Here is a 26,023-nt window from a genome sequence, read left to right as displayed (position 1 = left end):
GCAGACTTTTGACTGAGTCCAAGTCTTAAACAACAAATCCTTTTTTTAAAGGGGTTCCCCAACCTATGACCCAGAATGTTTCAAATTCATAAAATTACAAGATTACAAAGGAAAGTAATTATACTGAAATATAGTACCAAAATATTTTAAGAATCAATTCAGGGGCCTTGGGTTAAGAACCTACTGCAATAAATAAGCTTCCCTTAAGAATATTTCACTTCTACCCCTGCTCTCAGGTAAATATTAACTGCCTTCAGTTATTTTTTTTTATGACGTCTCAGGAAGAAATTAAATCCTAGGCAGTTCTTGAATTTCCAGTTCTGCTCAATTTCTACTTGCCTTTTCTATCTTTGCTGCATTATCCATCTAGCTTTGTTATTCTGTTAATCTTTGTTATCATCCAGGTTTTTCAATTATTTTAATATTTGTCTCAATCTTCTACACAAAACTTCCCATGGTATATTCAGGATGACCACATAATGTCTCAGCTTCAACAATTTCTTTCTCCATTCTATTATAACTACACACCAGCCTTGGTCATCCCATGGACACCACCTTGAAGATCTTAACCAGTGAAATTTCTCTCTCTTCACCACAAACATTTAACAACCATGTTCTGTTCTTTCTTACTTTCTTTACCCTTGCTATAGCCTCCAGTTCCTTAACCCTTCCTTATTCTCCCCATGCTAACTCTGGTTTCACTCATTTCCACACCCAGGTAACACTAGAGTCTGCTACTTTTAACACTACCCCACAAAACCTCCAACCTTTTGACTTTAATTCTCCCACTTGCTAACCCTCAAACCTGGGTTACTCCAATCTTCATTTTCCAATCCAGCTACTAAGTTGATAAATTAAACAGGAAAGAGCAAGTCATGAAAAATCAAACTAATCAATTCATCAACTTGTGATGTCTAAGCTCACCTGATCTTTCACTGTTGCTTCTACTCTATTTATGGACTTTCTCTCATTCCATTGCACTGTTCTAAACCTTTTCCATTACTGAAGCTCCTGACTACATGCCCAATAGTGCTCAACACTTCAATGAGATGATTAAGGTTAAATGACGTGAATCCTCAGCAACCATTCCTAAATCACTGAATATATACGTTCACCATCCTCATCTTCCTCACCCCAACTCACTCCTGGGGTACACAGGCTGTTGGTGACCTTTAACCTTATATTTCAGGAGCCAGGCTTCCCTTCCACTTCCTGGTCATCTCCATATGTTTTCTTTCCAACTACCCTTCATGGTGTAGTCTTCTATTAGAATGCATATTCTATGCCTGCCATCTTGGCGGGCGGGGAGGAATGAGATGTGGAAAAAATATGGAACTCAAAATCTTGTGGAAGTGAATGTTAAAAACTAAAAATAAATTTTAAAAAGTAACTATAAAACTAAAAAAAGAATGCATATTCTATTAGAACGTAAGGAAGGCAGCATATAGTAAGCATTTATCAAATGCTTTATGTATCTATAACTTTCTTTTATCTCCTATGAGGAGGTACTTCCAAGTTAGCAAATGATACAAAAACAAGGAAGTGAGTCCTTGCCCCTCTATGAGCTTTCATTTGTGGGCAGGACAACCCACAAAGGGGAGGTGCAGCTATAACCTCACCTAGCAGAGCCTATATTAAGACTAATTTATCTGCAGATGGTTTTTTATACAGTGTTCAATTTAAGTGAATACCTTATCTATTCCAAGAACTTGCTCCCATAAAGTGTCCCGTCTCTACTTTCAATTGTCATGCCCTACTTCCATTTCACTTTTAAAAACTTTGCAATTATGGCTTCTGTCCCCATCACAAGAGGAAAATGGCTCTCGCAAAAGGTCACCAATAACTTTCTTCATCAACAAATCCCAGTGGCCTTTAGCACCTGACAGGAACATCCCCTTTCTGGAAATTCTCCTGTTTTCAGACACATCATCTTTGGCGTGGCTCTCTCCCATGTCCCTAACTACTCTCTCCTAATTCTCTTTCTGATCACTTAAGGTAGGTGTTTGCTTGACCTAGTCTCTCCTCTCTATACTCTTTCTCCCTTAGCATCTATAGTATAAAAGGAGAAAAATGAAATGTACTCCTTTATTTTCTAGCTATGCTACAGGGTGCCATAGTGACCTGCCACTTGGGATTTGTGGAGCTCTGTAGTTGGTACTCAATAAACACCTGGTGACTGGCAGAGGAGAGGGTGTGCACACTGTTAGTTAACCCATTCCAGTTAAATATTTTTAAAAGAACCACGGGTTTTTAATAGGAAGGCAGGTGTCCTGCTCACAATTAATTTTAAAAACCTACATATTCCCCTAAGAAAGACTGTCAGTTAATATATTTGAATTAACTGCCTGGGACGTTTTCCTTTGAGCAGGATCACACAAGGGGGCAAAATGACTAGATTAGACACTGGATTCCTCAGTGTAATATAGCAGAAAGAACAAAGAATTTGAAAAAAAGGAACTTAAGTCTGAATGCCAGTTCTATAAATGACTATCCAGGGGAACTTAATTTTCTCTCTCTAGGCCCCAGTTTCTTTCATTTGTAAAAATAAGGTCTTTAACAGAGGATCTGTGAAGTGCTTTCCATCTCTAAGTCCTATGATGCTATGCATTAGGGCTAGTTTAGCCTTGCCTGGGGAAGAAATAAGTAATATTATGGAAAAATATACAAAGTTACCAAGAAAATGTTTAAACTACTCTTGGACAAGCTGCCATTTATAAACAGTTATTTAAACATAAATAATGTATATACCACTTATGTTATCCTTATGTATTTATCAGAGCAATACCCCTAAAGACCACTATTTATAAACACCTAGTTTGCTCAGTTCTAGGTACCGTTTTGTTCCTGAAACAACTTATTTCTTTAAAAAACATTTTCCAAGAACCAGGAAAACAATACAGACAATAACAGAAAATGGAAAGAATAAAAAACACTAGTAACAGAATGCTACAATTATAATGACCTAGCATGGCCCCAAAAGTGAGAAAATACACCTTTCTCCCCTCATTGGAAGGGTGAAGGATTCTGCATGTTTTGGAATACTGCATATAAAGTCATACTCAGCCAATGATAGAATGGTTATTTCCACTGAACTGCTATTTTTTCTTCTCTTTTTAAGGTATAGCTAGCTGGGTAGAGAGGAAAGGAAGGTAAATTCAAATATGAATGATATGAAAATAAAAAAACTTGTTCAAATCAGAATTTTCCCCTGAATGCAAGGGGTGTGGAAGTCCTAGATGTGAATCCCTATTCTGTAAACTTACTATTTGTGTGATCTCGGATAACATTTGCCCAACAAGTAATCCAAATTAGTATTCTAAAGCAGAATCCAAATGGAAAAGGATCTCCTTATCAGGAGTGAAATTTTCAATAGTCCCTGGTTATAGGTAGCATTCATTAAACCCTAGAATATTGAAGGGCCACTTCCAATGAAATCCAAAGATGTACTAGAAACATAAAATAGATAAGCTACACTACATCCAGGCTGTAACATAGAGCTGAACAAGTTGGCTACTAAATCAATCATGAGCATATATTTGAAGACAAAGACCTCGATTAAAATTCTGGCTCTCTCTCTTGCTTGGACATTGTGACCTTGGAAAAGTTATTTACTGTTATCATATATAATAGTTATTTCCTGGACCTCTGTTTGCTCAACCATAAAATGACAGGATTGGGATCAGCTATATAACCTTGAAGATTCCTTTCCATCTCTAAATCTATCTTCCTGTGATAGTGTACAAGCACTACAGATCACCTCTCTCAGTTATTCTCCTACCTATCAGAACACCTTTGCTGGATCTTCATCCAGGTCACATCCACTAACCTTTGGATTCCCAAAGGGCTCTGACCTAGGCCTTCTTCTGTTCTCTTTCTATACTACTTCACTTAGTCGTCTCCTCAGCTCCCATGGATTCAACTGTCATCTCTATGCTGATGACTGTCAAATGATCATAAAACTGAATGTCCTATATACATATATATATTAAACTCAACATGTCCAAAACTGAACTCATTACTTTTTCCCCTAAATCCTCCCCACTTCCATACTTCCCTAGTACTGTTGAATGTAGCACCCTCCTTCCAGTCACCCATGCGCATAACATAGGTGTCATCCTTGACTGCTCACTATTTCTCACCCACCATATCCAATTTGTTCCCAAGGTTTGTCCATTTCACTTTTGCAACATCTCTCAAATAAATTCCCCTTCTTTCCTCTAACAATGCTACCACTCTGGTATAGGTCCTTTATCTCTTCATGCCTGGATTACTGCAATAGCCTGCTGGCTGATCTACCTACCACAAGTCCCCACTCCAGTCCATCCTCTGATCATGTCACACATACCCACTCAACTAACTCTAGTGGCTCCCTATCATCTGCTGGGCACGAAGTCTGAAAGACTTAGCCTCTTGAGTTCAAATCTGGCCTCCAGACACTTACTGTGTGACATTGGGTAAGTCAATAAACCCTGTTTGCCTCAATTCCTCATCTGTAAAACAGGCTGTTGGAAAAGAAAATAGCAAGTCACTCCAGTATCTTAGCCAAGAAAATCCCAAAACGGGCTCACAGAGTCAGACACAACTGAAATGACTGAACAAGAAATAAGCCTTGAAAGTCTTTTATAACCTAGCCTCTACCTCTGTCTCCACCTCCCCATACCTTTCCAGTATTCTTAAACCTTACATCCCCTACCCTCCATCCAAGTAGTCTTCAATTCTGTGACACCAGCCTTCTTCTGCTCCTCAAATAAGACACGACTACCAACTCTGGGCATTTTCACTGGTTGTCCTCCACACCTGGAAGGTTCTCCCTCTTTATCACTGCTTCCTGGTTTCCTTTAAGTCCCAAATAAAATTAAAATCCCTCTTAATTCCAATACCTTCCCTCTACTGATTATTTCCTATGTATTCTGTATACAATATAGCTTGTTTGCACACAATTGCTTGCATGTTTTGTCTCTGCCATTAAGATTTTGAGCTCCTTGAAGGCAGGGACTCTTCTTTTGTCTTATATCCTTAGTACTTAGCACAGTGCCCGGCACACAGCAGACGCTTAAAATATTTAAAAGAATCCCCTCTACAACATTCCTGACAAATGAACATTCAGCCTTTGAATGGAAATTTCCAATACAGGGAAACTCAGTACTATTCCACTTTTTGATATCTCTGATGGTGAGGAAGTTTTTTCTTACATCAAGAATAAATATGTTGCTGAAACTTCTACCCACTGCTCCTGATTCCTCCATCTGGGAACCTCTGAGGGTCTCTTAACTAACCAAGCTTAACCAGTCTTGCACGATCCTTCAAATATACAGATATAACTGTCCTGTCCTCTTTTAACTATTCTCTCATTCCTTCAACCAGTCAAAAAAAAGATGTTGGTCTATACCCTGTTTCTGCCATACTATTATCCAGTTTCCCCAGCAGTTTTATCCCACTCCCTAATACTTTGCAATCCAGTGACACTGACCTCCTTGTTGTTCCCCAAACAAGACACTCTATCTACCAATCCCTGGGTATTTTCACTGGCTGTCCACCAGGCCTAGAATGCTCTTCCTCATCTCTTCTTTCTGACTTCCCTGGCTTTTTTTTTTTAATTAATTTATTTTTAGTTTTCAACAATCACTTCCATAAGCTTGAGTTTTAAATTTTCTCCCCTTCCTCCCCCACCTCCCTCCCCAAGAGGGCATACAATATGATATAGGCCCTACATATACATTCCTATTAAACATTTTCACATTAGTCATGTTGTAAAGAAGAATTAGAATAGGAAGAACCATGAGAAAGAATAAAGGAAACAAAACAGAAGAAAAAAAAGAGCAAATAGTATACTTCGATCCACATTCAGACTCCATAGTTCTTTCTCTGGATGTGGATAGCATTTTCCATCATGAGACTTTTTGGAAATGTCTTAGATCCCTGCACTGCTGAGAAGAGCTAAGTTTACCAAAGTTAGTCATCTCACAACGTGGCTGTTAGCATGTACAATATTCTCCTGGTTCTGCTCACTTCACTCAGCATCATTCCATACAAGTCTTTTTTCCAGGTTTTACTGAAGTCCACCTGCTCATCATTTCTTATAGCACAATAGTATTCCATTACATTCATATACCACAACTTGTTCAGCCATTCCCCAACTGATGGGCACCTGATTTTTTTTTAAGTCCCAGATTTTCCTGATCCTCTTTAGTTTATTTCTAATTTACTCTGTATATAGCTATACAGTTATACAGTGTCTCCCCCATTAGACTATGAGCTCCTTGAGAGCAAGGAAGGTCTTTCACCTTTGTTTGTAGTCCTAGTGCTTAACAAATTGCTGGCACTTACTAAGTACTTAATGTTTCCTGTGAAGAGCTCACATTTCACTTATAGCTCTATGCTTATCTACCTTATCAACCTAAAAGACTGCTAAGCACACCCATCTTCCTGTCAACTGTTTTCAGTTTAATCTGAGGTGCAATTACTAAATTTGTACAGGATATAAGTTAGTGTTTGTATTCAAGTTAGCTGTCAGCCAGTCAACAAACATTGCTACAGGTTTACTATGTGCCAGGAACTGCGCTAAGCAATAGAGAGACAAAGAAAGGCAAAAACACTGTCCCTGTATTCAAAAAGCTCACACTCTGAGAAAATATGGATATACATGTATGTACAAAATATACACAGTAAAAATGGAAGGTACTATCAGAGGTAAGCCACTAGCAACTAGAGGACCCAATAAAGACCTTAAGCAGAAAATGGCACTTAAGCTGAATCTTGAAGCAAACGAGGGATTCCAAGAGGTGAAATGAGAAGAGAGTGCACTCCAGGCATGGGGCAACATCAGCACAGGCCATCTTCTCTAACTCCAGGCCCACAGTCACATACTCCTACATCCCCCTCTCCTCCAGTCAGAAGAAGGAGGATCAGAAAGCTCAAACTCAAACACCAATGAAAAGGCAACGGAATGGGGAGATGGACTGCTATATGTGGAGTGCAAACAGCAAGATCAGTGTTGCTGTACTGTAGAGTACATGGAGAGTAAAATGCTGTTCAGTTGTGTCTGACTCTTCATGACTGTATTTGGGGTTTTTCTTGGCAAAGATACTGGAGTGGTTTGCCATTTCCTTCTCCAGCTCATTTTACAGATGAGGAAACTGAGGCCAGCATAGTTAAGTGACTTGTGACTTGCTAGTAAGTTAAGTGTCTGAGACCAGATCTGAACACAGGAAGATGGATAAGTCTTCCTGATTCCAGGCCTGGCACATTGGACCACCTAGCTGCCCCTGAGCAAAATGGAGTGAGACTGAAAAGGTAGTAAGGGGGACAGGTTGTAAAAGACTTTAAATATTCCCCAAAGAAGCTTTAATTGTTTAACTTTATCAAGTCCAAATTCTAGCATAAACATTTCTATACTCCAAGTTACTCTGGGAAAGAAAAAGGAGTTTTAAGTACTGCCAATGATATATAAGTATTTCCGAGGCAGCTAGGTGGCACAGTGGATACAGCACTGGCCCTGGAGTCAGAAGCATCTGAGTTCAAATCTGGCCTCAGACACACAACACTTCCTAGCTGTGTGACTCTGGGCAAGTCACTTAACCCCAACTGCCTCACCAAAAAAAAAAAAAAAAAAAGATATAAGTATTTCCAAAGAGACTCATTAAACAAAGTTCTATATTATTTTCTAAACGAATGCTTTCTGTACTGCTCAACACACTGAATACATTAAATCCAGAAAAAAAAAAACTTCCTTTATTTTATCAAAATAAGGTGTCATGAACTTAGAACCTCTCGATTTATTTTAGGTGAGTGTGTGTAGATAGATAGATAGACAGAAAGTCAAATGCCCTTTTTGTCACTCCATTTAGACTATACAGGGGCACTGAATAATCTGGATAAGTGTTTTCTCTTATAGTAATAATGCATATGTAAAGATGTTTCATCTTAGATGTGGGGTGGAAGTAGGTAGAGAGATGCCTTCTGTTATTCAAATATAGGTTATCTTGAACAAATACCTCATCAGAGATTCAAAGATTCTTTATTAATGTGGTCCACTATGTTTTTTTTAATCAATTATTTCTTTATTCTTTTCTTCAATCTTTCTCTGTTGATTCCTTTCCTCTAGACTACAAAGTCAAGTCTCCCCTATCTTAAGCAATAAACACCTCTGAAGGTTATCCTATCCCCTAAGTTGTTCTAAATTGGATGACAAAGCATCTGGCTCTGAATTCCAGAGCCATATAAGTCATTCACAATTCAAGTCCCTTTCACCATGAAGCTTCTTGAAAGAACAGTCTATAGAATTGCCACCTATACTTTCTTACCACCCACCCACTTCCTTTTAACTAAGAACAATACTAATTCCATCCCTACACACTCTGCTGAAACTGCTCTCTGAGAGCCACCAACAAATTTATTGTTGGACCTGGTATCAGAGGACTTGGATTTGAATACTGGCTTTATTACCTATATAATCTTGGGCAAGTTACAACCTTCTGGGTTTCAGTCTCCTCACCTTTAAAATGAGGGGGTTGGCCTAGAGGTTGTGGATCTAAATCTATATTATGATCCTTGGGTTATCTCCCAGATTCCCATGGCTTAAACTACTGCTTCTTTGCATATGATTCCCAAATTGGTATCTATAATCCTTTTTTCTCTCACTAGGTCCAGACTATAATTTCTAAATGGCTTGATGTTTTATTTATTCTGGGGGACAGAGGTGTCTTTGTATCTCCAGAACTTAGGAGGGAGAGAAGAGAGAGGAAGGGAAAGAGAAACAGACATACATGCTTACTGGATATCTTGTGGGTATGACGGGTGTCCAAAATGGGGGTGGGAGAATATAATAAATCTTGTTCCTCATGCCTTCAAAAACACAGGAAATGTTATGCCACTAACCTCTTAGTATTATTCTCATATTTTAAAATATATCTGAAGACTTAATACTTAAAAAATCTAATTATAATAAGACAAAAAAGAAACTACAGAAATAATCATTTAGAAAAGAGGTAAAATTATCCCTATTTACACTTACATGATGGTGATTTACTTAGAAAATTCTAGACTTTCAGGAAACAAATGTTTGATATCTTAAAGTAGAAGGATACACAATCAACAAACACTAAGTACCTACTACGGAGCTGTGGATAGTGTGAAAAGGCATGGGAGATAGAGATACAAAAATGAAACAATCTCTACTCTCAAGGAGCTTACCTTATATCAAGATAGACAGTACACATATAAATATATATAAAATAAATACTTAGAGAATATTTGTAGAATACAAGATAGTTCAGATAAGGCTTCATTGTAGAAAGTGGTGCTTAAGCTGTGTCTAGAGGGAAGAAAGAAGTTCTATGAGGCAGAGGTGAGAAGGAAATACATAGAAAAGAAGAAAGGCAGTAGGAGTGCCATGTGTGAGCAACAGAGGGAAGTTAGCTAGCTAGACTATAATGTAGGAGAAGGGAAGTATAAAGGTAGAAACAGGTTGCAGCTAAACAGAAGTTTTTATTTTAGCCTAGAGGCAGTAAGAAGCCAGTCACTAAAGTTTACTGATTAGGGAATGAAATGGTTCAGATCCATGCTTAAGAAAAAACATTTTGGCAACTGTGAATGAATAGAGTAGGAACAACTTGGAAAAAGGTAAACTAATTAGGAAACCACTGCAGTAGTCTCTGGGTAAGAAGTGAGAATATAAAAGGGAAATGGGAGAAATATTCTGGAGGTGGAAACAGTAAAGATTTGGCAGTGGATTAAATCTTTGGGGAGAAAAACAGTAAGGATTTGTTAAGATAACACCGAGGTTATGAACCTACAGAGTAGAAGACTAATGGTGCCTTTGTCAGAAAGAGAAGTTAAAAGAAAGATAAGTTTTGTTTTGCACATGTTGAGTTTAGATGCTTTTGAAACACAATTTAAAATGTCTAATAGGCAGTTAGTGATGCAGGAATGAAGCTCAGGGGAGAGAATGAACTGAACATATAGAGGTTGAGTAATCTACAAAGAGATGATATTTAAATCCATGAGAGATGATAAACTTACCAGGAGACAATGTGAAGAGGGAGTCCAGGACAGTGCCGTGGGGAAGCCCTATGGCTAGGGATGAGCCAGCAAAGGATGCTAAGGAATGGTCTAACAGGTAAGAGATGACCCAGGAGAGATCAGATTCATAAAAACTCAGAGAGCTGAGAGTATCCAGTAGGTGAGGGTAGTCAACAATGTTAAATGCAACAGACAGAGGTCAAGTAAGATGTGAACTTAGACCTATACAGTGATTGGAACTATACCTGTGATTTCATTAGAACAGGAGACTCCTAGATTTCCCACTAAGAAAAATGTCAGAAATTTTGATCAAGGAAATGAAACACTTGTAGTAGTGGTAGAATATAGAGTGTGACCATCCCTGTGTGTATGTCTGACGTAAAGTGAAGGATTTGAAGAGACTAAGGAATTGGCAGGTTAGGGAACATCAATATGATTTTTAAATCACCTAGAATAAGGACAGCGGTTGAAGAGAAGACAGTGAGGTGCTGTGACCTGGGGTCTACTATACATCATCCACTGAGGTCTGTACAAGGTGAAGAAATTTAAGAAATTCAATAAAATCACCAGAAAACTAATAAAAATCAGGAATAAAGGATAGAAATTCCACTAAAATAGCTACAAAAGGAATACCTAAAAGCTAACTTACCAAGCTATATGCAGGTGTTTAAATTTTTTTTTTAATTACAGTATATTCTTTATAGAAATAAAGAATGTTTACTATTCAAGGCTGGTCTATGGCAGTAATAAAAATGACATTACAGATTTAACACCATACCAAACTAATTCTACTTTAGACATCTGGATGGAATAATTTTCAAAAATCATTTGGAGAGGAAAGCGAAAGGAAGAAAAGACCTAGGTGAGCAGAAAATCTCCAGGACCCACACTACCAATCCTACCCCTAGAGTTCCAGTGCTGCTGATTCCAGTCCAACACCAAGTAAGCTGCCAGCACTGGAGACTCCAGCACACAAAGTCAGTGACCAGGCCTGAGGCTCCCAACACAAGAAGCTTGGATCAGTGCTCTCTGCTCCCCAGCAGGAGAGCTCAATCTCTTTAAAAGCCAGGAAATAAGCAAACACCATGAGCAAAAAGAAACGTACAATAGATTCTTATTATGGGAAGAGTGAAGATCAAGGCAGAAAATATGAAGAGGACAACATTGTCAACATCTGGAACCTCAAAAGGAAATATGAACTGGTCTGAAGCCCAAAAAGCCTTCTTAGAAGAGCTCAAGAAGTATTTTAAAAGCCAAAATGAGAGAGGTAGAAGAAAAAAATGGGAAAAGAAATGAGAGGTATGCAAGAAAGAGTCAATAGCTTGGAAAAAGAAGGACAAAAATTAACTGTAGAAATCAAGTCCTTAAAAAATACAATTGGCCAACTGGGAAAAAAGCACACCGAAGAAAACAAGTCCCTAAAAAATACAATTGGCCAAATGGGGAAGGAGGTACTAAATCTAACAGAAGAAAACAATTTGTTAAAAATCAGACCTAGACAAATGAAAGCTAATGACTATGAGAGATCAAGAATCAGTCAAACAAAAACAAAAAAATGAAAAAATAGATGAAAATGTAAAATACCTCATTGGTACAAAAACTGACCTGGAAAATTGATCCAGGAGAGACAATTTAAAAAACCCCGATAAAAAAGAATCTGGACAGTATCTTTCAGGAAATCATAAAGGAAAACTGCCCTGAGGTCCTAGAACTAGAGGGTAAAATAGCCATAGAAAGAATCTACCAATCACCTCCTGAAAGAAATCTCAAATTGAAAACGCCAAGGAATATAGTAGCCAAATTTCAAAATTACCAGGTCAAAGAGAAAATACTGCAAGCAGCCAGAAAAAAACAATTTAAATATCATGGAACCGCATGCCACAGGACCTTGCGGCTTCTACATTAAAAGACCATAGGGCATGGAATATGATATTCTGTAAGGCAAAGGAGCCTGTATTACAACCAAGGATCAACTACCCAGCAAAAATGAGCATGATCTTTCAGGGGAGGAGATGGATGTATTCAACGAAATAGGGGACTTCCAAACCTTCCTGATACAAAGACCAGAGCTCAACAGAAAATTTTATCTTCAAATACAAGACTCAAGAGAGACATAAAAAGGTAAACAGGATAGAAAAAAACAACATGTTATTAATAAGGGCAAACTGTTTACATCCCTACAAAGGAAGATGACACTTGTAACCCTTGAGAACCGTATTGTTATTACACCATGTTTAAGGGGTATATATAAAGGGTGTGGGTATAAGTTGACTTTGATATAATGATAAAAAAATCTAATCAAGTGGGTTAAATGGATCCAAGTAAGTGGATTAATCTGATCTAAGAAAATGTACTGAGAGAAAAGGAAAGGAAGAGGCAGACAAAGTAAATTACATTACAGGAAAGGCACAAAAACCAGAAGGAAAGAAGGGAAGGAGATGAGCATTGTTTGAACCTTACTCTCATCTCTCATTTGGCTCAAGAAGGGAATAACAGTTAGGTACTAATATTGATAGACTTAGCCCTTCTCAGCAATGCAAGGATCTAAGACATTTCCAAAGGCCTCATGATGGAAAATGCTATCCACATCCAAAGAAAGAACTATGAAGTTTGAATGTAGATCAAAGCAAACTATTTGCTATTTTTTTCTTCTGTTACGTTGTTTCCTCTTTCTGGTAGTTCCTCCTATTGGTTCTAATTCTTCCTTACAAGATCACTAATGTGAAAATATATTTATAGGAATGTGTATGTATAGCCTATATCAGTCTTGGGGAGGGAGATAAGGAGGCAGGGGGAGAAAAATATAAAACTCAAAAGCTTATGGAAGTGATTGTTGATAAGTCAAAATAAATTAATTAAAATTTCCTATACATATTTATATACATTACATGAAAAATGAAATTTTCTGATATCTCTTTATAATTGGTTAGGCATCATCACTTTGTAAATAAAGATACATCTGTAAAAAGTGATGACTCAAAAAAAAATCATTTGGAGAAACAGTCAAGAATTTCAAAGAAAATAAAGACTAGGAATGAAGGAAGCATAACCACATTACCAGATCTCCAACTTTACTATAAATGTTGACATCTCTTTAAAGAGAATGAAGAACTAGGAGGTTAAGAGTTCTCAATCTGAATGTTTAAATCACCTAGAATAAGGGCAGGATTAAAGAGAAGTATTTGGTACTCAAAAGTACTTGGCAATAATTAAAAAACACAGAAAAGCAAACTCAGCAAGCAAGACCTACAGGCAAACAAACAGTATTCCACAACTTGATAAACCCTAGTAGACAAACTACTAGGGGAAAGATCTGCTATTAAACAAAAGCTGCTGGGAAAAGGAGAAAGAAATCCACATAAGACATGCTTATACTACTATCTTAAACAATATCATAAGTCCCAAAGCTAAGTGGTCTAAATGTAAAGGGTCAGAACAGTAAAATAATAAAATGTAAAAAGGCAAACTAAACCATATTTAAAATACTCTTAAATCATAACAGAAATGAAAATTAAAACCATTGTGAGGTTTTTATCTCCCATCTAGCACATTGACAAAAATAAAAGACAAACAATGTTGGAGAAGCTGTAGAAAGAGAGGTAAATAATATGTTGTTAGTAATCGGTAAATAGGTCCAATCATTCTGGAAAACAAATTGAAATTGTGCAAGAAGTTATTAAACTTCAGTCTATACTTCGTGGCCTAATATAATAAGCTATTCAGAAAGCAACACTATTAATCATAGCAAAAACTGGAAACGAAATACATGGGATTAAAAAATGGCTGAATAAATTCCCATATACTAATGTTGCTGTATAGTAAAAATGATGAATATAAATAAAAGAACTCGGAAACAAGAACAAGAACTCAGAAACACTCACATGAACTATGGAAAATTGGGAAAATATATACGAATACTATAATAAAATTGAATAGAATTGAGATTAAACGCAATGACCAAAGGAAACATGTCCACTCAGTAAAGTTCTGCAGAGTCTGTTACATATTGTTAGTTGAGGAGGATGTTTCAAACAGCTTGATTTGCTTTTGTCTTTCTTTTGTTTTTTAAACTAAACAGAATCCTATGGGAAGGGGAGCAGGGAGAGGGATGCAGGAATTAGGAAGTGATTATGATACAAAAATACAAAATGTATCAGAAAAATGTTAAAAAGTAAAAAATACCTGTGTCCCATTTGGTTCTCTTTGCACCCTGAAATTGAAGATATTGCTAGTGTCCATGAGGTAACTCATGATATGGTCAAACTTATCTTTGTTCACCCAAAACTCAGTTCTGTCCATACTTCTTTCAATTCCTTGCTAACAAAAATCACAAGGTGACAGAGGATACAAATCAACTCAAAGCCACATTAAGTGCATAAGTAAAAGGCAATGTGCTGAGTATCCAATACAACTAGGTGGATCAGAAAAGACTTTCAAAAGATGGTACCAGAGCTGAACCTTAAAGATAACTAAGGATTCAGAATGGTAGAGTTGAGAATGTAGACATAAGGGAATAATTAAGGTGAAAGCATAGAGGCAGAGGATGGAATGAATGACTTGCCTAATTTTCAATTTCTTCATCTAGAAAATAGGGATATTACCCCTAGAATTTACCTAACAGTTTTGTTGTAAGGGTCAGATAAAATAACGTTTATAAGACTCTTTGTAAAGATTAAAGCACTATATAAATGTCAATTATTATAACTGTTCACTTTTTGTAATACCATCCATGTTTTTCCATTTTTCACTTACCCATGTCTGGTACATATTAGACACGTAATAAATGTTTACTGACTGATTTGGCATTGTCTTCTGAGTTATCTTAAAGTTTCTTGAGTGCCTTCAAATCTGTGTAATATCTCAGATTTCTTCTGTGTATTTGGTCAAGTGCTGCAACTCTTCCTTTTTTTTATTTTGCTAACAACTGCCAGTTCTACTTTTGCTACTTCTCTCCAATAGGAATGCCTCCCTTCTCTGACAATGCCACAACTCTGATGAGGCCCTGATCACCTGGAGCTGATGGGTTTCACTGCCTCAGGTCTCTCCCCATTCCAATCCATTCTTCATTCAGCTAAAAGCGATTTTCCTAAAGTGCAGGTCCAACCATGTCACACCCCTAATTAATAAACTCCACTGGTTCCTTATTGCCTCCCAGACAAATACAACATCTTCTGGCATTCAAAGTCCCTCATAACTTAGTCCCTTTCTCCCTCTCCAGTTTTCTGACACCTTTCTTACCCTCTTCTTCAATCCAGTAACTCGGACCTCCTGGCAGTTCCATGAACAATATTGGCTCCAGGCTCACTGTTCCCCCCATGCCTGAAACACTCTACCTCATCATCTCCAATACTCCCCAGCTTCCCTGATTTTCATTTGTCCTTTATGTAAAAAGACAAAAGCCTTTCCAATCCCTCTTAATTCTAGTGCTTTCCTTGTTATTTCCTATTATCCCGAATATTTCTAGTTCATAAGTAACATGTTTGTTTGCTTATTAGTCTCCTCCATTCACTTTTGAGTCTACTTGAGGCAGGGACTGTCTTTTGCCTTTTTTTGTATCCCCAACGCTAGCCTAGTTCCTGGCACATGGTAGATCCTTAATAAATGCTCACTGAAAAAAGTGTGATAGTTCCACATTCATCAATGCTTTGAACAAAATACTATGAAAATACTAGTAAACCAGTTCTACTTTGCTTGTTCTCTTGTTTCCTTAGTTCATCTATAATTGCTCTTTGGATGTTCTAGCTTAGGTCTCTCTCAAAGAAGTTTTTTGCAGATGTTTTCCCTTTCACAGCTTTTTATTGCTTTTGTGAAGCACAAAAATGTTCATAACCTTCCATCAGTAGGTTAAAACTGCATTGCCCTTGGCTCTCCACTTTGTAAGAAGGTCAAGTGTAAGTTATTTTTAAAATATCTGCCATTTTAAGTTATAGTAGTCTGCTATTTAGTTAAAAGTCAAGTTCCTAGCTCAAAAAGTATTTTTTCTTCTAAAATAATATTCAATACACTATAAACAATCCATATGCACAAGATAGTCTCCCTACCCTCACCCCCTCCCCAGCTAAGAATACTACAGGTTCTCTCAATCACCTGAAATTGCTGACACTCAACAAGCATTTAAGTGCCTAAAATGTGCTGGGCTCTGTAGTAGATACCTAGATACCTGGCAAGTAATGAGGATGGGATGAGGTCAGAAAAAGTCTCACCATTTGAGCTGGATTTTAAAGGGAGCTAGGGACTATAAGAGGTGATGATGCTGAGGCTGAGTATTCTAGCCACAGAGGACAGTCTAAGCAAAAACAAGGAGTAGAGAGAGAGAATTTTGTGTACAAGCAACAGCAAATAGACCAGTTCAGCTGGAACACAGGATACACCGGGAGGGTGGGGGGGAGTTTTGTGTAATAGGCCTGGAATGGTACACTGGAGCTAGATTGTGAAAGGCCAAATGCCAAACCAAGAAGTATGAAATTTTATCCTGGAGCATGGGTTCTTAACCAGGGGTCTGGAACTTTTTAAAAAATATTTTGACTGGAATAACTAGATGGCACAGTGGATAGAACACCAGCCCTGGATTCAGGAAGACCCTGAGCTCAAATCTGGCCTCAGACACTTGACACTTACTACCCTGGGCAAGTCACTTCACCCCACTGCCTCGTCAAAAACAAAACAAACAAAAAAAATATATTGATAAGTGTATTTCAATGTAACTGGTTTCTTTTGGGATCCTATGTATTTTAACTTACACATGTAAAAAACATTTGGAGATGTCCATAGACTTCACCAGACTGCCAAAGGGGCTGGAGAAAATAAGTTCTGCTATTTAGGGACATGTTGAGTTTGAGATGGCTATGACACATCCAGGTAGAGATGGCCAGCAAGCAGCTAGTGAAGGAACCATCCAGTCAGCCAAAAACTATCAATTCACCTCTATAAGGCACAATTTACTTTTACCAAGTACAAGAAAAAGCTACACTAAGAAACATAAAACTCACTTGAGAACTGGTCTTTAAACCTAACTGGCCTCTCAATTAGTATGGCACAATATATTTGTTAACATATTTGCATACTAAGAAACAAACAATAGTGTGCAAGTGTTTCTGGTTACAAGAACTAACTTTTAAACATTCATATAGTGCTTACAAAGTACTTTTCACCACACATTCTAGGTACTTTTGTGTTTGTACTTGAGTTGAAAAATGATTCAAACAAAGTCACATTTCAATGTATTTAAGTTTCTAAACAAAATGCCAAAACATTTTTCCCTCACAAAATATTCTTAGAAGCTACAGATATGCAGAAATAATGCCAAACATCTATAAAAAGTACTTTTTTAATCAAAACAAATTCCGTATCTCATTTGTTTCTTAACTTTTTTTTAATCAGGACTTGCAATTTCATACATGTGGCAAGCTCCTACTATGAACACTCTTTTCAACTATATAGATCAGCAATTCATTTATAACTTGCAGCATGAGAAAGTTTCCCTAGGGTACAGAGACTGATTTAAGTGACTTGCCCATGGTCACAAAGGAAGTGTCTTTTCAAGACCAGCCGGTCTACCCACTATTCCCGACTGGTTTTCTTCTATGTACAGGGTGTCTCAAAAAACAGTGCGAAAGTCTGAAGACTTCAGGCATTCTAAATACTTCAAAATCAAAACAAAATCACAAATATTAAATAACTGACATCTAAATTCACTTGATAAAGTAAGGGTTTTCTAACCTAGAAAAAAATAAGTTTAGCAATCTGTATGTTGGGATTTTTCTGTAAAAGTTGGAAACCATGAACAACTAATTTTAGCAACTACGGATACTGTCCAACTAAGAAATAAAACTTATTCATCACTATAATGACTTTAGTTTGTTACAACAGTTTTTGCAAAATATATTCCAGTTAACTTGTTCTAAAACAATTTCATCTTAGTGGAGTTTTTTTTTTTAGTTGAAAGCTGCTAGCTTTGAAAAAACTGAAATATAGACATGACTCTTCAATAAAGCCAAAAATAGTATCCTTTCAAAGAAGGCACATTTAATGGTAAAATATTCCCAAGCACACATAAAAATATTTTCCAATGACATGCAAAGATTTTAAAAATTAAAATTTGGTGGAAGGCATTTCAAAGATGATATGGTTAGTAACTAAATTCTCAACTAACAAAAGGTCCTCTAAAAAAGAACATTTTTTAAAATTTAAGGCACAGGTTTGAATTCCAGGTCATAAACATTTCATAGTAAAGCCAATCATTGATTCTGCATTCCAATTCTGAGTCGTAGGCAAATGAAAAAGGAAAAAAGATGCCCTTCCAGGGTCAAATCAATTTTATGAGTATGCCCCTCGAGTTGACAGGGATTCGACCTCATCTTTTTATCTACAGCACATGGCAGAGTAGTATAAAGAGCACAAGAAGGAGTGGATAAACTGAGTGGAGACCCCAGTCAGCATTGGCCACTTACTAGGCATTTAATGACAGTCAATCTGTCACTCATCTTCTCAGGGCCTCAGTTGCCCCATCTGTTCCCCACAACTTCAGAGGGTGGTTGTGAATCAAGTACTATACAAACTGCAAAATGCCACATAAATGTCAACTATTATTGTTAACAAGTGGAAAGAGCATTGGCTTTAGGGTCAAAGGACAAGTCTGACTTCCAACTAGGAAACTTACTATCTGTGAGACCTTGGGCAAGTCACTTAACCTCCCTAGGCCTCAGTTTCCTTGACTGTAAAATGAGGAAATGGTCTTTTAAGCCTCTTCGAGCTCTAGGTCTATGACTTAACATATGTTATCTATTTTTACTAAAGCAAGAAAACTTATCAACATATTTATGCAAGATACTTTCTATAACAAATATTTATCAAACACCTCCCATATGAAATGAACTGTACTAGGAACTAGGATGAAAAGATTTTTCTGAAACTATTTCATCTCCCAAAGCATTCCAGTTAATAGGAAGTCATACTCAAAAACAGACTACATTTATCTTATTAAATTTATCTTTGCAAAGCACCCAAAACATCCTAAAGTTTGTTGAATTTAAATATTAACTACTGTTTACTGAGAATTAACATTCAAAAAACTAACCATTTCGGATTCTGCTAGACCCACTGAAAAATACATTTAGTGAAAATTAAGATTCACCTTAATTATATACACAAAAGTAAACACCGTCATTAAAAAAAAAGCAACATTAAGTACTCACTCTATCCAACAGAAAGCATCATGTAGAAAGTTAAATAGTTTCTGCCCTTTGCTCACTTTTAAATAAAGGAAAAGGGCAGACTTGGACATGATATTATTTTATAAATACAAAATAAATTATTAAATTAAAGAATATAATGTAGAACCATTAATGTCAAGCAATTTAAGTTATATATAATCTTATTTACTTAATACTTTTTTTATAGGGGCTTTTTCCCACCACAAGACAAGAGAATCAGGATAAAAACTGAGATATAGGAGATAACACCCAAAATATCATACCTAACCTTGAAACTTTAAGGCATTGTCTCTCGTGCTTCTTGGATCTGGAATTGCACTTTTTGTCCCTCACCCATGAACATATTACATGATCATTTGTATTATAGTTATTTGTGTCCCTGTCTTACCTTTTCTACTAGATGTAAGCTCCTTGAGGGAAAGAGAAGTGTCTTATTTGTCTTTGAATCCCCAGCTGCCTTGTAAATTGTAGGCGGTTAATAAATATTTGCTGAATTGCAATGATCCTAACTTCTTTCTTAATATCATTTTTGGATTGTCTCCCTAATGTCAAAAACAAAAGCAAAAAAAGATAGAAAAACCTGTGGCAGATAGCCATTTCCACTTTGGTGCAATTTTCATCCTAATGGTTCGAGGTATGCCAAACAATGTTTGATAATATTCATTTTACTCCAATAATTAAACTGCCTAATACATATGGGCACCATTAATAATGGCTATGTGCAGAAGAGAAACATTCCAGATGAACATGATTGTTTTTAGGACTGAATGAGGACTGGAACTCAGGTCTTTTGATTCCAAATGCAATACTCCTTAAACTACACTACACTGCCTCCTAGAGTACAATCGATAAAAAGGTAGAATTCTGTTTTATAAAAAAAGTAAGCTGAATGTGTATCAACCTGAGGACATATTTCTTTAATAATTAAACGTAAAAGTTCCTAGATTAAGAAGTATTTTATTTCAAGATGGTATAAGAGAACACTTTCTTCTAATGAATAGCTGTGAATTTTTTTCTTATGTACCTTTACCAAAGAGTCTGTTCTGTAATTTCAACCAGTTTCACTGAACAAGTACATTAAAAATCGACTTGTACGGTATTTTCACCTTCAAAAGAATTCTATTGTCTTTAAAATTCTTAAGTCTTAAAAGGAATGTTACCTGTAGTCTTGACAACTATCAAAGATCAATGGATTTTCATCTATGCTAACACTGGTTTTACAGTATTAGAAAAAAAAAAGTTCACAAATTTTAAAGTTTTAATTTCATGTATGCCCTAACACTGAAAATAGGAAATCTCTTCATAGGCTCAATGTCAAAAGCGTCATACATATCCAGCTTACATAATTTTAGCTGTAAAGTTACAGTGTAGTTAAAAGACTGTTCCTTTCTGATTACCTGCAGTAGAATGCTGAAAGGAATCATTAATTTTAGAAGTGAGACTTGAGTACTGGAAAGAAAATCCTGGGGCTTCAAACAGTAATTTGGAGATTCAATAGGTGGCACACTTTGCAATAAGTTGATATTGATTCCGTCCGGTCCAGAGTAAAGAACACAGTTGGGAGATGTAAATTAGTATCTCATAAACCTCTGGTTATGAGTCCCTAACACCTTGCGGTATATACTAAGCTGTTTCAAAAGCAATCAACTAATTCCTTTCAGTCAGTGAATGGTCTCCAGTTCTTTAGAGCTATACACCAAAATTAAAGTTAAGGTTTGTTTTTGTTGTTGTTTTAGTTTTATTAAAGAGTGATCAGGAGCCAAATTGGTGGGGCCCAAACAACTTAGGTTATTCGAAGCACCAAGATACTGCGGAAATCAGATTTTAAATTGCTTATCCAATCTTACTCAAAATTCTTACTTCTAAATACTACATATTAAAAAACCGTCATCCCTCGGATCAGCACCTAAGCTCAAACAAATGTTTTTAAAAAACAAAACACCAGTGAAAGAAAATCATTCACCTTTCTCTAACAATCTGGTAGTACTTATTCCTCAAATTTGGCCGGGTGCAATTTCTACGTCATCGAACCAAAAAAAAAAAATGTTAAGAGGGGTGGAAGCAATTTCAGCAGTCAAAAGGCAAAACTGCACACGTGTTCCTCACCCCAAAGCCTACCTTAACCCTGTAGGCTCAACAGTCATCCCTAACAATGAAACTTTTCTGCAAGGCAGCTACCCCGGGGAGTCAGAGCAAACGCAAACCTCCGCCCCCGCCTCGCCCTTCCCCACCCCCGCCCGGCCGGGTGAAGAGCCCAAAGCCAGTCCGGCCGATTCCTTTGTGAAGAGGACGGCCAGCAAGTAGGGAGAAAGGGACCAGCCGCGACCCCCTTCAACCTTGAGAGAGAGATCCAGGCTGGTCTAAACAACCCGGGGATGGGGAAGGCCCGCGGGCCGGCGCTCCGGGGCCATCCCACTCCACCCAACCCCCAGGCTCGGCTGCGGGCCTGGAGATCGAGGCCGCCGTCGCCACCGCCCCCCGAGGCGTCCCCAACACGCCCAGACCGGGACAGCCCCACGCCCGCCTCACTCGGGCGTTCTCCCGTGTAGTGCCCGGGCCTCGACCGAGCCACCCCGGCTCCTCTGCGGCCGTGCGTGTCGGTGGGCCAAGAGGCGGAGGTTACAGGCCTGGGGAGGGGGCCTCACCTGCTGGACAGAGCTGGTCTCGGGTACCGCAAACTCCTCCTTCTCCTTCGGGGTCTTCACAGTGACTTTGATGATCTTGGGGTCGCCGGCGGGGGTCGCGGCACCATCTACTGCAGCGGGGCCCGAGGGGCCGCTGCTCTCGCCGCTCTCTGCCATGGCGGCGGCGGTGACTCAGGCGAGGAGCGAGGCCTCGCTGCGGCGGCGGCTGCCGGGCCCGGAGGCTGAGGGGTGGGGGGAGGGGAGGGACGACGACGAATGGGGGAGGGGGGAGCGGTAGTAAGCCCCCCCCCGTGGGGTGAGGCGCTGTAGGGGCGCTGGCGCGGGCCTGGCCCTCGGCGGCTGCTGCTGGTGCCACGGCCACCGCTCGGTGCTCCGACCCCGCTTACACACTCACTCGCTGCGCGACACCCGCCGCCGTCGCCGCCGCTTCCTCATCCCCCGCCCCCTCCCTCCCCTTCTTTCCCCCTCCCCTCTGCCCTCGGCGGCGCCACGCGAGGCATGCTGGGAAACGAAGCCGGCGTCGCCGAGTCACTGTGGGCCGTCACGGACCTTTAGTTTCCATTCTCTCGCCGGCCTTTCCGTCTCCCCCACGCTACTAGACACATAAACCCTTCACCACCTGAGCTAAGAACTTTCTAGTAACTTCCCCGGGCACGGGGTGAGATCTCGGGTTTGTTTTTCCGTGTGTCAGTATGTTTTTCTTTAGACAAGCATTCGTAAAAAATGAAAATGCCAGCCGCCGTAGCGTCGCACGGAGATGACATCACAGGCTGGGGAAGTTACTAGAAAGGGGACCCGTCCCGGCGGCGGGGTGGGCCAGCATGCGCCTGCGCGGATGTTTTCCCAGGGGTTTTCCCAGCGGTCTACCCCACCGCTGCCTCTAACCTCGCACACCTCCGCGTTACGTCTCCTTCTTCCCCTCCCTGTCCCTGTCCATTTTCCACCTAAAGGTGGGATACCCGTCCCAACTCTTTTTCACCTATTGCCAGTCGAAGAAGCGAACGGCTGTTTGTGTGTCCCTGTCTGCTTACGACGTCACAAGAGGGACGCCGCTACAGGAGTCCAGGGTGGTGTGCAAACTCGCTTTAAAGTGCCTGATGCCCCCCTACCCCCACCCCAACGTCAGAGAGAGCAGAAAGGTTCCTAGGCGATCGTGGGGGAAGATGCCATAAACGCCTGCAGTCCGGTATTACGCAACCTCCCGGTCTGTCTCCACTGATAGGACTTCTATACCTCCCTCCCGTTGGTCAAGTAGATCAGACCACTTGTGTTGAAAGAGTGCCCTCTGCTCGCCCCAGTTCGCTACGATGAGTCTGCAACGGCTTTATTCTTGCTGCTTCCATCGGTTATACTTGTCTCCAAGATTAGTTTGTGGTGATGGGGAGTGCAGTGACTTGACTTTGGCCACCCACTTGCATCGATTTCAGGCCACTGCTGTTGTCATTCTCAGGTTCTGTGGCAAGAAGGTTGCTGCTGTATTCAGCTTATCTGTGGCGCTGAAGATAGGGTTAATGTCCAAATGATCATTTTCATGGCAAATTTAAGGATGGATATTAAAATAATTGAGTAAACTTATAATGGTATTTTTTTTTCTTCTGGGAAACCATAACTGGTCGTTTAATAGCTTGACAAAAAAAATTTTTTTTTTACAATTTGCAAACCAGAAACAATTCCCTCAATTTTAGGAGTTATCAATATGAAAATGTCATTCTAAAAAAATTTCTGTAAAGAAAATAAAAAACTTTCTTTCCTATCTAACCCAAGCATGCTCCATGTACTCACCTTTCCAACCGACTTCCAACTGAAGGCGGCAGAGGTATTTCGCCTTGCTACAAGAATGTTGCTAGAGCAATTCACTAAAAATGCTGCAGAGCTCCTTTGCAATATGAGGCTAGCCAATAGTGAAACGAGAGAACAATAGCAATGTGTTTAGAAGATATGAATTGCCATTTGGTCTCATTGATTTTAACTAAGTTTCTGCCTTCGAGTATTATGAGGATATCAATTGATCAATAATGTGTCTTTCTACTTGCAAGGCATTGAATCGTGTCTTATTCATCTTTATATCTCAGTTCTGTTCAACGAAGCAGTATTCAATAAACATTAAGCTCTGTAATGTGCATGATACTGTTCAAAGAGCTAGGAACAAAAAGACAAATTTAAGCAATTCATATGTTTAGTCCATATCCTTCTTTACCTTGGATACAAAATGTATACAGATAAGTAAATGAAAGGGAAATGAGAAGAAAGAAAGAACTCTGACAACTAGTCATGAAGAAAGGCTTGTTTTAGAAGGTGGCACCTAGGTAGCGCAGGGGATAGAGCACTGGCCCTGAAGTCAGGAGGACCTGAGTTCAAATCCGGCCTCAGACCAAACATTTGACACGTACTAGCTGTCTGAGCTTGGGCAAGTCACGTAACCCCGATTGCTTCACTAAAAAAAAGAAGGTGGCACCTGGGTTGAAACTTAAGAGAACAGAATAGGCTGGAGTGTGGAGGGGTTGTAGGACAGTCTGAAAGCACAGAGACAAGATTACTGGGAACATTTAGTAGACTAGTTTGACTGGAACTTTGTGCCAAGGAGAATATGAAATGTCTGGAAAGATAGTATAACTCTGCCGTACGTGCCCAGTTCATATACATATGACATGGTCTGCTGGAGCATGTATGCATTGTCTACCATGGAGTACTTTGGGTCTCCTACCATATGGGCGTGGGTAACCTCCTTTGAGTGACTGCCTGCTTCTTCAAACCTGGTTAGCTGAGCCATTGGCCTGTTTTCTTTGGCTGTGCTCTTTTCTGCCACCCCTTTTCTGCTGCTCCCCTTTTGGCAACTCTTGTCCGCTGCTCACAAGCTATGAACTGACCTGAGAGGAAGAACTCTCTTACTCCTCCCTCTCTTTTATCCTTGCTCTCAGAAGGAGGATGGGGGACAGGTGTTTCTGTTCTGTGTTGTCCCCGGTCTTATGCACTCAACAAAGAATATAATCCATGGTGACCTTGGAACCAGGATTGCAGCAGGATGGTACAGTGCAGGATGCTAGTGGAGGTGGATTCCACTTTCTATCTGCAACTGTACTTGGTTTAAGCTTCATGGAACAAGATACCCCCTGTTGTCATGGTGTCTCTCTCTCTCTCTCTCTCTCTCTCTCTCTCTCTCTCTCTCTCTCTCGCACACACACACACACACACACACACACACACACACACACACCCCTTCCAGCTTCCTTTTGTGTATATTGTCTTCCTCCATTGGATTGTAAGGTTCTTAAGGATAGGCACTTGCCTTTCTTTTTCTTTGTATCCCCCATTGCTTAGTACGGTGTCTGGCACAGAGTAGGCACTTCAGAAACATTTAGTGAACTGAAGAAAAGAAATAGCTGAATGAGAAGGAAAAAAATCTTTTCATCAAATATGTCTAATAAGTGTCTGATATCCAATGTTACAGACAACTAACTATAGGCAACTAACAGAAATATGACTAAAAGCCATTTTCCAATTGATATGTGTTCAAAGGATAGGAACACACTTCTTAAAAGAGTAACTTAAGAATATTTACAACCAAATGAAAGACTGTTCCAAATCTCTAATAAGACAAATGCAAATTAAAGCAACCTTGAGATTTCAGCTCATCCAAGCAAATTGTCAAATGTAAGGATGAGGTGATCTATTGACCCAACCCCACCACATTTAAAGTAAATGACAGAAAGCCCAATCAATCAAGTTCAATCACAGGCCTTAGCCTAAGTCTGAAAAGGCCTTTAAACTGGAATGAGGATGCTCAAGAATTATTTGGATAGGCTGAGGATTGGCCACACCCTAGAGACTGTCTACATATTATCAAGATAGTTGAGAAGAGGTAAGTTCTGAAGCTTAAAGCAAACATGACAGTTAAAACCCATGGAAAAGATCCTCTTATGCAGAAAGGGGAAGGATGGAAGAAGTCTTGGCCCCAGGTTTAGCCTGAGTATCCCCCCAGAATTTGACCAGAGGAGGACCTTGTGAGCTTCAAAAGGTTCAGAGGATTTGAACTTCTCATCTTCCCATAGGTGTCCTAGCTGCATCTGTATCAGGAAGCTAAGACAAATGCTTGGGGATTCACCATGCTTAAAGAAAATTTCTTGAGCACCCCAGAAAAGGAGGGAA

General features: G+C 39.1%; 1 protein-coding gene across 2 annotated transcripts in view; it reads right to left on the bottom strand.

Annotated features, from left to right (window-relative positions):
* Nucleotides 1-22,048, bottom strand: part of LOC114025812 (ubiquilin-1) — a 48,117-nt gene extending 26,069 nt beyond the window's left edge. For both annotated transcript variants that reach the window (XM_027839343.1, XM_027839344.1), the window contains exon 1: nucleotides 21,878-22,048. In XM_027839343.1, coding sequence (XP_027695144.1) covers nucleotides 21,878-22,033 — 156 coding nt within the window. In that variant the 5' untranslated portion in view covers nucleotides 22,034-22,048. The remainder of the gene's footprint in view (nucleotides 1-21,877) is intronic.
* Between the last annotated feature and the right edge of the window lie 3,975 nt (nucleotides 22,049-26,023).

Source organism: Vombatus ursinus, unplaced genomic scaffold (assembly GCF_900497805.2).
Source record: "Vombatus ursinus unplaced genomic scaffold, bare-nosed wombat genome assembly UNPS02014832.1, whole genome shotgun sequence".
Taxonomy (NCBI): Eukaryota; Metazoa; Chordata; class Mammalia; order Diprotodontia; family Vombatidae; genus Vombatus; species Vombatus ursinus.
The sequence above is the reverse complement of the archived record's forward strand: the minus strand, read 5'-3'. Positions and strand labels throughout refer to the sequence as shown.